Here is a 14,554-nt window from a genome sequence, read left to right as displayed (position 1 = left end):
GATAAACATAACAAAAACGTAGGCACGTTTATTTACTGCTGCATGAGCGAGGACTTTATAATCTTTATATCAGCGACGGAATATCTAGCTTTATATGCTTTTAAAGTAAATATGAAAATTTATATATGTCGTATACGAATCGTTTATCATGTTTATTGATACTTGAATGTGATAAATGTGTCATCCGTAGAATACATCTTGAAGCACAGGCACTTTCAGCTGCTAAGACACGGTTACGATGCGGTAGGTTTTTGCCAACAGTTTTTGCTTCTCGCCTTAATATGGCCATCTACCCCGGAATTACCCTAATTATATTACTATCTCGATCGCACATTATCATTGACCGCTGTCATCATGGGCGAGACAGCAATAGGTATAATGACGCTCGAGCGATAGAGATAGGAACAGGCGGGTGAATGTATGAAATTCCTCGTTCTAAGCGTCCTTTCTTTAATAGTATAATATTAAGGTAAAGGATACGTAATATCATTATTATATAGTAATATTCTGTTCCTGAGTGGTTTTCGAAAATATTACCGGCATAAAAAACCTTCGCATGTCTGTAAGTAATATAGGTAGGGTAATATGGATAGGCTATTTTAGGTCTAACGAGGAAGTTATTTAAAAGGTTTACGAGTATTTACCTACAAAATCTATTGTCGTTACTGGTAGAATATTATATGTAGGTACCAATACAAAAATATAATATAACCGACCAACCAAGTGCGAGTCGGACTCGCGCACGAAGGGTTCCTTGCTATTACGAAAAAACAGGCAAAAAAATCACGTTTGTTTTATGGGATCCCCACTTAAATATTTAGATGTTTTTAGTATTTGTTGTTATAGCGGCAACAGATATAGACAGACGGACAGACAGACAGGCAGACGGACGGACGGACGGACAGACAGACAGACAGACAGACAGACAGACAGACAGACGGAAGGACGGACAGACGGCCAGTCTAGTAATATAGTCCCGTTTTTACCCTGTAGGTACGGAACCCTAAAAATGGAACGACTTGACCGTCGCTACTTGTTTGCCATGTAAGCATATAAGTAAAATGCTTCTGCCCGCGACTTCGTCTGCGTGGAACGATGACAATCAGTTTATAATTCTTATATAGTGTGACTACTTAAAGAAGAAATCAAAACATATTTCATAAAATAATTTGAATCGTTCCCTAGTTGGAGCCTGTTAGTTGGGTCAAAATTATTCTCATTGTCTTTTTTCTGACAACTCTGTCACGCTTGTATATGTGTCTTGTATCAACTAAATAAAAAAGTCGAGTGCAATCGCATGTCTTTCTAGCTATAGATTATTATATTTTACACGAGACAAATTAAAAACAAAATTTCATCTCATACAAAAAGCTCCACCCCGTCACATTTTTTTGGGACAGAAAGCAAGACAACGAGAAGAATTTTGACCCAGTTATTTAATTAAAAGTGAACTTAATATAAGTGTGTTAAAATAAAATAATGTAATAGGTACTTATTTTTCGGTTCTACGTTAAATTGTAAAAAAATATACTACCTAGGTAACATGATAAAAGCTGGCGAAATACGTTCACATTTGTCTCAGTATCTCGTCTTTATTGACTATTATTGGATCGTTTGGACTAGTAAATTGCGTATAAAGATCGCAACAGACGTATTGGACATTACTTTGAAATATTGTTACGTTGACGATATATAATTTGTACCGATTCGACATATTTACAAGTTGTTCATTACAAAACTGACACCCAAAATTTTTATGAAAAACTGGTGACACTTTTTTCTTTGTCCCATTCAATAGTACTCGTGATTCTGAGTCTAAATAACCCAAAACTTGGTTTTTCGAAAAAAATGTAAATGGTACCATTTTTTCAGAAAACCTCCGTAAATGGCATTCAAGCGTTTGTATATCTTGATCAACATAGTTACGTCTAAATTCACAACTAAAGCAATGTAATTTATTTCATATCTGTGCGCATCTGAAACAATTCGAAGCTCCTATTTCTAGGACCGTACGTTACGAGAACATTCAAACTTATCCAGAAGTAGATTATGAAACGCAATCTTGATTGTCCCATACAATTTATGCCTGGACGTGTCGTAACCACACGTGTATCTCTGCACGTGTACACGGGAGCAATTGTCTTGTTAACTTGGAACTATGTATAAGGTAACAAAGCAAGGCGGCAGTTTCACAAAGCGCATGCCAAATCGAGTTAGATCTAATTAGGTAACAAGTTGCGGTATGAATGGCTCTCTGATCCTATTCCAATGTGTGTAGCGAAACTAGTTTGAAGTTCTAAGTGATTTTAATAACAAAACTTCCGTGAGACACAGACATATTAAATATATTAATAACGGGTCACTCAAGTATTTAAGTCGAAAACGCTCGACATGTTTCACTCCGTACCGAGTAGCGTCATCAGGAGCTTGCGTCGACGGTGACGGACCGGCGCAGACTGCGGGCCGCAGCCCTCTTCTAAAAGAAGAGGTTCTGCTTAAGAAAAGATTTACTTGGAATGTATGTAAACAGGCGTAATATAGGTATATAAATAATATAAATATAAAATTGTCTTCGGTTACCGCGATAGTTACTCATGAAATAAAACTATGAAAACGGATTATATCGCGTATATTGAATTTATAATTCATCCCGACGTTTCGAACTCTTTACAGCGTTCGTGGTCAACGGGTCACCCGTCAACGGGTCAACGTCGGGATGAATTATAAATTCAATATACGCGATATAATCCGTTTTCATAGTTTTATTTCAATATAAATATAAGCTATGCTCGGGGTTTCTCTGCGTGATAGAGTCAGAAATGATGATATCCGCAGTAGAACTAGGGTCACCGATATAGCTCGCAGAATTGCAAACCTTAAGTGGCAGTGGGCGGGGCACATTGCTCGCAGAACTGATGGCCGGTGGGGCCGGAAGGTTCTGGAGTGGCGTCCGCGTACCGGAAGACGAACTGCCGGTAGGCCTCCAACGAGATGGAGCGACGACCTGGTGAAAGTCGCGGGAATTCGGTGGTTGCGAGCGGCACAGGATCGGTCGGAGTGGCGAGCCTTGGGGGAGGCCTATGTCCAGCAGTGGACGTCTATCGGCTGACATGATGATGATGATGATGATAAATATAAGTTCAGTCTTTGTTTGCCGTTAATACTAGCGTATATTTATTCTATACGGTGAAATCTGACATCACCTTTAATAATAGCTTAAAAAAACTATCGTAACTCGGAAACCTCAAAAGCCTTGAAACTAATTTAATCGTTTTTCTTTTATTTATTTTTTAATTATAATAGCTTACATGTATGTACATATCAGGTCTTCCAGGATGTTGTCGCCGCGAGATGGCAGCACTTGGTGCCGTCGGTTGACGTCACATCCGAGCGAGCAGAGTGGGGCCGACGGGTTCTCACGCCACCAAGTTGCGATGGAAGGGAGAAGACCGGCGCTTGATAATAAATTGTATTTTCGTTGGTTCAGGTTAATTATACTGATTATTTATTGCGACCGTCCGACCCTCTGCGGGGAGGCTCCGCCTCCTGTGGGCAAGGGGCGCGCTCCCAGACGACCCTTTTCTTGTTCCGTTTCTTTGACCAATTTATATAGTTTCTCGATTACTTCGGAAACTCCGGCCTTTATGTCCCTCTTGATGTTGCCGGATTTCTCCAATAGGCCTTTACCTTTTTCTAATAGGCGTCCGGCCTCGGCCGTTTTTGGAAAAATCGCGGCTCTTACTGGAGGGGCCTGCTCCCGCTCTGGGAGGTCGAAGGTCCGACCGCGTTCCGGCTTAGTTACTACAGCTGGGGGTGGGGATGGGTTGGGGTTTGTCTTCGCTTCCCATTCCCCGGCTCTGCGTCTCACCGTCATCTCCTCCGACCCCGGAGACACCGGGACCAGCTCTACCACCTTTATTGGCGTTCTGGGTGTCGTCATGTTGGAGGTAGGTTTGTCTCCGTGTGCAGTTTGTAAATTCTGTATAGGGGACACACAGGGACACGAGAATAACAATAGTATTTAAAACTATAATAATGTAAATAATAATAGAAATTTAAAAATGGATTGTAAAATTTGTAAAAAAAAATGTCCTATTAAGGTGGTCTACACCTATAGTCTTAACTACTTATATCTAATTCTTGGTAGAGTACCAGACTCTTACCAGTTATTATTTTTATTTTTATTTTGCTCTACCTAGAGTCGTCTCTCTTCGGTCCCTTAACTACTTTAAGAAAGATACAAAATATAATATAAGCTAAAAGTGTACAGATTTTTTAAGACTCTATGTAGAGCCAAATCTAGGGGTCCCGCGGATAGTCCTCCTCGAGCCCTTTACAACGATACCCATCACTTTGTTTTTATTTTTCGGCTCTATGTAGAGTCCCTGTCCAGTTTTTGGTCTGTACCCAGAGTCGAAAGAGGTCCCCGAGCTGATGCCCGCTTCGAAAAGGGGGCAAAAACACAGTTTTTCCCTTTTCGACTCTATGTAAAACCGGCATTCATTTATAAGTAGGTAACAGTTGTTTCAATACATGCGTTAACAATTATTTATGTATTTGCATTTCTGGTCACTTTTTAGATTTCGCTGTGTAGTTGCTGTATCACAAAGTGACATTATGCAAGACAAATGTGCCTTTTTCGCGTACAAAATACAATATAATCGTAGCGTTCCGTCAACGTTTTTCTCAAAAAGTAAAGACAGTAATAAATTATTCCAAGCTCTTTCATTAAAGCGTTATTTAAAGTTTAAAGCATTACATTAAATCAGTCGCATCCATAATTAAACTGTCGCCCAGAGATCACTTACTCGCTATACGGACAAATGAACATATAATACCTAATGACAAAGGATATTATTGAGAAATATTCGGACACCTCATTATTATTAAAAAAAAAAAACTACCGAACACAAAAACAAACATTGAAAGAAATTTTGTAGTACAAATTCAAATTCAAAATTCAAAATTGTTTATTGCATATCACATTACACATTATTAGGTGGGAGCTTATAAGTAGGTGGGTTAACATGTGACACCCTGCAAGGGTGGGCAATATACTTAGAACTAACATGCATTTAAATTAACATTGTTAATTATGTTTATCGTTTAAAAATTCATTCACATTGTAATAACATTTGTTGACTAAAAACGAACGAACGAAGTACGTGATGATTATGTAAAAAAATATTGAAAAATATCACAAGCTGCGGCCGCCCAATACATCAGTGGACAGATTTTTTCTTGGCTAGGAAAGGAAAGTCTATTAAATAATCAGGCCATTGGTCCAAATAAAATTGGTGGATTGCCACGCGAAATAGCATCTTTCCTGGGGCTAACATCACCCGAACAATACACTGGACATTTGATTGTTTTAGACGGACATCGGTCACTCTATTGGCAGACTCTGGTGCAGACATAACTACTGTGAAGCGCCATGGTGGATGGAAATCCAGCACAGTAGCAGAAGGGTACCTTGAAGACTCGATTGAGAACAAATCCAAAATATGCAAGGGGATTGTTAAACCGACCATCCACTTCTAGAGATACACTGCTCTTAGAAAGTTGTCCATCAGATACCAAAGAAGTCCCCGTTGAAATTGCTGTTGCTTGTATTTCTCCCGCTCACTCTACATTTACCTTAGAAACCATGGATAAAAAGAATAAATTACCATGCAATAACAGTAACACCCAACACAAGCATAAATGTTCCCAAAAAAAACCTAACCATTAACATCAAATTGTAGCAAGATAACTTTAAATTTTTAGTGCCACTTAACATTTTTAAATGGAAATTAAACTTTGAATTTGACACAAGTAATTTACACTGTTTAATTTTGTATGTCTATTAGTTATTGACAATTTTATTGGACGTTACATATTGTCAGAGAGGTATGGAGCGCAGCATATTAGGTGTGAAATTCGGGGATCGCATCCGGAACACCACGCTGCGCTCTAAAACCCAAATAATAGATGTAGCTCGGAAAGCGGACAAGTTAAAGTGGGACTGGGCTGGTCATGTCTGCCGCATGCCGAATGACATGTGGGCCAAAATAACCACAGAGTGGGTGCCCCATGAGTCAAACCGGGGATCCGGCAGACCTCGTCGACGATGGCGGGATAACTTGGACTCCTTTTTGAGCGACTGGCCAGATGTAGCTCAAAACCGGGAGGAGTGGAAGAAGAGGGGGGAGGCCTTTGCCCAGCAGATGGACACAATAGGCTCGTAATAATAATAATAATAAATAATTACAATTTTAAAGGATGATTAAAAAAATCTGAATTGATAAATAATGATTACATTAATTAAGTAGCATGTACAAATCATGACTGATTTGTTATCTTAATTAGTAAATTACAATTTTAAATAATGATACGAGTATAAATAACCTGATGATGATTAAAATGTGTACAAACAAAGACTTAGTTCTTATGAGCTGCTTTTGTATGTTGCACTGTCCTCGCTATAGTGACGTCAAAAGTTTTGTCACTAAGGGTGCAATCACAAAACCAGAAAAAAGTGTCTCTTATACATTTAGGCATATTATAACGACGTTGGAACAGTTCAGTTGTCGCAAGTTGAGTTTTGCGCGCGTATATTAAAAATATTCGGCACGCAAATCTAACCACACCATTGCGTAGTAGCAAAGAGGATATAATAGGATAGAGGGGTACTGTCGTAGTAAATTTTGTAGCCACAGTAAATTCACTGCCATCTATCGACACACGATACGATTAAAACTAAAAATGAAAATATCAAAAAAAATATTTATATATAGATAAATGTTTTTTTTTATTTGCATTAATTATATTTATATGATTTTGACCCATGTTCTTTCACTGATATGCGTTAAAATTGTTAAATAACAAACGAAACCGTCAACGCCATCAATCCGAGAGTAGGCCAAACGTAGTGGCGCCATCTGATCGAGAATCAAATTTTCTTGATTTTCGAAACACGTTTTTTCCTTAGACTGCATCCATCTATTACGGAGTTATATCTATCTTTGGTAGTAGGTAAGGTTGTAAGTTTCGTATGTACTTAATACATTTCATAATACAGAGTCTGCATGGGGGTAGTCTATTGTCAATAACGGCCATAGAAGTCTCTCAAGCAGCCAATAGATGGCGCGATGGTTGCCTCGATGGAGCAACGTCACTGCCATCAACACGTCAAACCAGTTCGTTTTCATCATGGCCGCAAGAAAGCGCTCGTTCGTCACAACAATGATGCCAGCATTCCCGCCAAAACGGACCAATCAGCGGCGTTCGTACCAGTCACGCTACGGGAATCTCGCAACGTGATTGGCCGAGGCAACTGTAACCAGATTATTGGAGGGAGTTCGTTATCCGGCCGTTCCAAAATGTAGACCGACGCGGGCATTACGGCTTGAACTTTTGTAGCTAACACAAGTGTATAGTGGTTGTGCGGTCATAGTGCTAAAAGATAAGTACTAAATTTAGTCATTATAGTTATTACCTGTGTCTTTGGTAGATTTTGGTGCTTCTCGATTTTACAATTGGTATATAACGGCTGTAGGTTGCTTTCTTTGTTGTATTTCCATAACGGTCGCGTTTGTGCTTAATATTAATCCTTAACTTAAATTATAGCGTTTTGAATTTAACCGTTAAATTATAGTGATAGTGATTGGTTTTATAGACTTGGCATATTTGTTTAATGATGATTAATAGTTCTATTTCGAATTCATAGTTATGGTTTATTATTTAAATTCAGTTAAAGTAGTTAACGCTTAACGATTCAGTTGTGTGGTTTAAATTGTTTGGAATCATTTGTAATTTGTTGTTCCTATTTAATATTGCCAGTAATACTAGAATACCTGGGTATCCTAGTACTTAGTACTTATTATTTAGGAAGCTAGGTTTTCTAGATTTAACGATTATTGTGCATTATGGTTTCTATAATCGCGATTGTGAAATGTATACTTTATTAAACATGCATTGGATTTTGAAAGTGTGTTAATAAATATTATACCTGCATAACGGTTTTCCTTATTCGAAATTAACATTAATAAAGTACCCCTTATTTGATTTTACTCTCGAATGCCATCTTTGCGCAAGTAGTTAAGCAATAACTGCATTTTATTATTTTGCTATTAATAAATGGTAGGAGTAGCGGTGATTAAATGAATAGGACTCGCTTAGGTCTTTTGAGTATTAATTCTTTATTAACAATTGTTTAACATTTTCAGAAGTGGGATATGGATTCACGTAGCAGGAGCAGGTCCCGTAGTCCAGTGCGGTGGGACAACACGCGACTGGAACGACGAGGACGCAGCAGCAGTAGCCGCAGGCGCAGCCGTGAGCGTACACCGAGGCGTTGGGCTCCTTGGCGGCCGCGACAATCTGTGGATCGTGAGCCGCCTGCTGCGCTGGATGAACCTGGTAGGATCAATCCAAATTATTATGGTGTAATGGTGAAACCTGACATTATCCCGGAGTTCGATCCTGAAAAGTCGGAGCTACCAGCGCAACAATGGCTCAACAAAATTGAACAACTGGGCGCCATTCACGGTTGGTCTGATAGTGTTAAAAGCTATTATATGCAGTCACGCCTGTCGGGCTTAGCAAAAATGTGGCATAATGCTTTACGGAGTTACGAAATGACATGGCTTGAATGGAAGGAGCGGATTCTTGAGGCTTTCCCTCAAAACTTGGACTATGCTGAGGCTCTTAAGGAAATGATCAATAGAAAGAAATCATTTAGTGAAACAATGACACACTATTTTTACTCTAAATGCAGCTTGTTAACGAAATGCGAAATCACTGGTGATAAGGCTGTGTCTTGTTTGATTGAAGGGCTACCATTTCACTTAAGAACCTCAGCTAGAGCAGGTAACTACAGAACCCCTGGTGAGTTATATTCTCAGTTCTTGTGTATGAACGATGACAAAAAGGGACCTCCAAGCCGACAATATCCAACACGTGGCAGAGATTTTAACGCTCCTAGTACGTCGAAGGAAGTGACCGCAGGAGAACAGAAGCCTACATCATCATCAAACAAACCATCTGTAACCTGTTTCTTATGCAAGGAAGCAGGTCACGTCGTGCGGTCCTGTCCGAAGAATCCCAACGCTGTTAAATGTGACATCTGTGGGAAGACGAACCACAAGACGGAGCAGTGTTTCCGGAAGGCTTCGGTGAATCTTGTTGATTCTCAGGTAAATGATTGCTATTATAAAAACATCAATTTAAATGGTCATGAGGTAAGAGCCTATTTAGACTCGGGGGCCCGGCGGAATCTGATAACATTGGAGTGCTCTCGTAAACTAAATCTCAATTTACAACCATGCAACATGTTTATTAATGGGCTTTACGGGCCACTAATCAACTGTTGTGGTCAGGTGTCGGTAGAGTTCATTATCGACGGAATCAAAGTTAAATCTGAAGCATTGGTGGTCAACATTCCCCTAAAAGAAGCCGATATATTTATAGGTCAGCCAGTTCTTAATAATGGTCTCTACAGGTTAGTTATTCAAGGATCAACGGTTACCTTCGAGAGAAGCAAACAGGAGCCTGCCAACGAGGAGGTAGTCCACATAAGTTCAATTAGTGCAGATGCAGAAGTTTCCAAGGTAAGATTAGTCTGTTCTACTGATACCGTTATTCCTGCTAATACGGCTCAATTTGTGGAGACTGGTAGTAATGAGGTTCTTCAAGATTCCACTGTATTGTTTGTTGATGCTCGCTCTTGTAGTTTTGATGATGTGGAGTACAGTATTCCCTCTTCTCTTTACTGTACTCCAGTTAATTCTGTCTTAGTTATAAATCAAGGTACGAATCCCTTGGCCTTTAAGAAGGGACAGCTGCTAGTTAGAGGGTATGTAGTAGAGGAAACATCCGTGCCTGCTCCTCAAGGAACAAATGTCTCTGGAAATTCGATAATGAAAGTAGATGTTAGTAAGATTAAATGCGGGGTTCAGGATCCATCGGTTTTAAATCAATTGAGTCAAATTTTGCAAGAATTTTCGGATTGTTTTTCAGAAAACACGCGTGAATTGGGAGTTACTAACAAGGTCGAACTTAACATAGAGTTAAATTCTGATAAGCCGGTATGTTATAGACCTTATAGGTTATCTTATTCTGAGAAGACCATAATGAGGGAGAAGATTGAGGATATGTTGTCTAATGGAATCATTAGAGAATCCACTTCCAATTACGCGAGCCCAATTATCCTGGTACGTAAGAAAAATGGAGACTTTCGTCTTTGTGTCGACTTTAGGAAACTTAACAGCATTACCGTGAAGGACAAGTATCCCTTGCCGGTTATAGAGGAGCACATCGAAAAGCTAGGTGGTAAAAAGTATTTTACAAGTCTCGATTTGTCTCAAGGGTTTTATCAGATTCCGGTAGCTACAGACTCTATTCATAAAACTGGTTTTGTGACACCTGAAGGGCATTACGAATTTCTTCGCATGCCATTCGGCTTGGCGAATTCACCTGCCGTTTTCCAGCGGTTGATGGATCGTATATTTTCAACTCTGCGTCATGACAAGGTTTTGCCTTATATTGATGATGTGCTACTCCCTACAAAGTCTATAGAGGAAGGTCTTGATCTTTTGAAGGTAGTATTGCAAATAATTAAAGATGCAGGCTTGACTTTAAATTTGGAGAAATGCTTCTTTTTGCAAACAAAAATTGATTACTTGGGCTATGAAATCTGTGAGGAAGGTATCAGACCAGGCAGCAAAAAAATTGAGGCAGTGTTGGCGTATAAGGAGCCGACTAACATTCATGAGCTGAGAATGTTCCTGGGGCTCACCAGTTATTTCAGAAAGTTTGTCCAAAACTATGCAGGTATTGCTTACGATTTATACCGGTTGCTGCAGAAAAATGTTGGCTGGGAGTGGGGTCCACAACAACAAAAGGCTTTCCAGGAGTTGAAAAAGGTATTAACGACTCGTCCCCTTCTCTCTCTCTTTCGCCGAGAAGGTGACATCGAGGTTCATACAGATGCCAGTAGCAGAGGATTAGCTGGTATTCTCCTTCAAAAGCAAGACGGCAATTTAAAACCTATATCCTACTTCAGTCGTAAAACGAGCAAAGAAGAATCGATGTATCATTCTTACGAGCTCGAAACCTTGGCCGTCGTGGAGTCCTTAAGAAGGTTTCGAATTTACCTGGTAGGTAACCATTTTAAAGTTGTCACAGATTGCTCTGCAGTGCGTTACACCTTCCAGAAAAAGGATATAACACCAAGAATAGCACGATGGTGGTTACTCATTCAGGAATACGACATGGAAGTAGAACATAAACCTGGTAAGTCCCATAGCCACGTAGACGCCCTCAGCAGGAGTCCGGTCGAGCCTCCTCAAGAAATTGATATCAACACCATTGATGTCTTTGACTGGATTGTCTGTCTTCAAAATCAGGATGAAAAGATTCGTATCATCAAAACCAAACTGGAATCAGGTGAGGCGGAGCCCGATATTAAAAACAATTATATGTTAAAAGAAGAGCGGTTGTATAGAGTAATTGCAGGTGGTAAGGAAAAGCTGGTTGTACCTAAGTACGGGAGGTGGAATGTGTTGCGAAAATTTCACGACTGTATAGGACATCCCGGGTTAAAACGCTGTGAACAGATCATCAAGGACACCTTTTGGTTCCCTAGTATGACTAGATTTATTCGTAAGTATGTAAGTGCCTGTCTAGATTGTCTGTACAAAAGAAGTCAGTATGGGCGAGCTGAGGGTGAGCTTCACCCGATTGAGAAGATCGCAGAACCATTGCATACAGTGCACATCGATCATCTGGGACCGTTCTGCAAGAGCCGTGCAGGTAACTCTTACTTGCTAATGGTTGTCGATTCCTTCACAAAATTCACTTGGGCAGTTCCTGTGAAAACCACGAGGGCTCGAGAGGTAATAAGTTCTCTATCTAATATATTTTGTTCGTTTGGATATCCCAAACGAATAATATCCGACAGTGGTTCCTGCTTTAAGAGCAAAAGTTTCAAACAATTCTGTTTGGACAACTTTATCAAACATATCATTAATGCAGTAGCGTGCCCTCGTGCTAATGGACAGGTTGAAAGGTATAACCGTACATTATTAGACTCATTAAACACCAGCGTGGACAACGAGAGAGACTGGGATATGAAGCTGTCCGATGTAACTTGGGGTATGAACAATCTACAGAGTGCATCTACTGGATTTACTCCCTTCAAATTAATGTTTAGCGCAAGCCGCAGCAGATATCAAGCAATAGCAGGAAATTCCTTCGACGATGAACAGACTGCGGAGCAAACTCGGTGCACTGCATCAGGTAATCTTAAAAGAACGGCAGAGGTCATGCAAAAACATTTTAATGCAAAGCGGAAACGACCAACGAAGTACAAGGTAAATGATTTAGTACTGTGGAAAGGCGCGGCCGATAGAAACATCAACGTGAGGCGGAAGCTGAAAGAAAAATTTAGTGGACCGTATAAGATCACAAAAGTGGCAGGTAACGACAGGTACGTAATTACTTCGCTTAAAGGAGTAAAGGGCTATAAGCGATTTGAAGCTTTAGTATCTTCAGATTCGATAAAGAGATTTCAGAAGGAGACGGATGTGCCAGAAAGCAGTTCTGATGAGAGTCAGGTAGATAGTACAGAGGAGTTAATTGATTTACTGGAAGGATAAATTAGCTTTGGGCATTCCTATTTATTTAGGATTATAAGACTTGGATTAATATATATGGTTATTTATTGGTTTAAAAGACAAATATGAAATATTTTTTGGACGAAAAGGTTTATTATTGGATATAAATGTTGGATATTAATGGACTGATTATGGTTTAAGAATGGAAATGGATATAGATTATCATGGATTAATTGATGGAAAATTAAAGTGGATAAGATAAAAGGAAAATGGAAAATATGGTTTTTAAATAAGTAATTTATACTATTTCTGTTAGTCATAAAAATCAGATAATCCTTGTTTTTTTTTTTCTCCTTCCTTTGCAGAGTCGCAAAGTCGTCAGGATGGACGAGTGTCAATAACGGCCATAGAAGTCTCTCAAGCAGCCAATAGATGGCGCGATGGTTGCCTCGATGGAGCAACGTCACTGCCATCAACACGTCAAACCAGTTCGTTTTCATCATGGCCGCAAGAAAGCGCTCGTTCGTCACAACAATGATGCCAGCATTCCCGCCAAAACGGACCAATCAGCGGCGTTCGTACCAGTCACGCTACGGGAATCTCGCAACGTGATTGGCCGAGGCAACTGTAACCAGATTATTGGAGGGAGTTCGTTATCCGGCCGTTCCAAAATGTAGACCGACGCGGGCATTACGGCTTGAACTTTTGTAGCTAACACAAGTGTATAGTGGTTGTGCGGTCATAGTGCTAAAAGATAAGTACTAAATTTAGTCATTATAGTTATTACCTGTGTCTTTGGTAGATTTTGGTGCTTCTCGATTTTACAATTGGTATATAACGGCTGTAGGTTGCTTTCTTTGTTGTATTTCCATAACGGTCGCGTTTGTGCTTAATATTAATCCTTAACTTAAATTATAGCGTTTTGAATTTAACCGTTAAATTATAGTGATAGTGATTGGTTTTATAGACTTGGCATATTTGTTTAATGATGATTAATAGTTCTATTTCGAATTCATAGTTATGGTTTATTATTTAAATTCAGTTAAAGTAGTTAACGCTTAACGATTCAGTTGTGTGGTTTAAATTGTTTGGAATCATTTGTAATTTGTTGTTCCTATTTAATATTGCCAGTAATACTAGAATACCTGGGTATCCTAGTACTTAGTACTTATTATTTAGGAAGCTAGGTTTTCTAGATTTAACGATTATTGTGCATTATGGTTTCTATAATCGCGATTGTGAAATGTATACTTTATTAAACATGCATTGGATTTTGAAAGTGTGTTAATAAATATTATACCTGCATAACGGTTTTCCTTATTCGAAATTAACATTAATAAAGTACCCCTTATTTGATTTTACTCTCGAATGCCATCTTTGCGCAAGTAGTTAAGCAATAACTGCATTTTATTATTTTGCTATTAATAAATGGTAGGAGTAGCGGTGATTAAATGAATAGGACTCGCTTAGGTCTTTTGAGTATTAATTCTTTATTAACAATTGTTTAACACTATATACTTCCGCTTCTGACAGCCTTTTGTTCGTTAAAATGTACTCGTGCATTTCACAAAAATATTTAAATCTTATTTAATAACTAGCTTTTGCCCGCGACTTCGTCTGCGTTGAGTTAGTAATTTGCGTAGCTTGTTTTTTATCCAATCTGCGTCTTATCGATTTCCCATACAAACTTCCACCCCCTTTTCACCCCCTTAAAGGATGATTTCTGGGATAAAAACTACCTTATGTCCTTCCCCGGGACTCAAACTATCTCTATACCAAATTTAAACTAAATCGGTTCAGCGGTTTAAGCGTGAAGACGTAACAGACAAACATACAGACACACTTTCGCATTTATAATATTAGTATGGACGGGGAAGGCTAGCCAAAGCTAATAAGGTAAAGGACGTTCTGATACTTCTGGCCCCGTAGCCAACGTGCCAATCGTTAACGCTCCGTAG

The 14,554-nt window shown here is 39.3% G+C and overlaps 1 protein-coding gene across 1 annotated transcript; it reads left to right on the top strand.

Annotated features, from left to right (window-relative positions):
* The first annotated feature begins 8,170 nt into the window (after positions 1–8,170).
* On the top strand, positions 8,171–13,290 carry LOC134747080 (uncharacterized). Its single transcript, XM_063681645.1, has 2 exons — positions 8,171–9,176; positions 12,962–13,290. The coding sequence occupies exons 1-2, from the start codon at positions 8,217–8,219 to the stop codon at positions 12,995–12,997; spliced, it is 996 nt and encodes a 331-aa protein (XP_063537715.1). The 5' UTR covers positions 8,171–8,216; the 3' UTR covers positions 12,998–13,290.
* Positions 13,291–14,554: the final 1,264 nt, after the last annotated feature.

The sequence above is a fragment of the Cydia strobilella genome, chromosome 14 (assembly GCF_947568885.1).
Source record: "Cydia strobilella chromosome 14, ilCydStro3.1, whole genome shotgun sequence".
Classification (NCBI taxonomy): domain Eukaryota; kingdom Metazoa; phylum Arthropoda; class Insecta; order Lepidoptera; family Tortricidae; genus Cydia; species Cydia strobilella.
The sequence above is the reverse complement of the archived record's forward strand: the minus strand, read 5'-3'. Positions and strand labels throughout refer to the sequence as shown.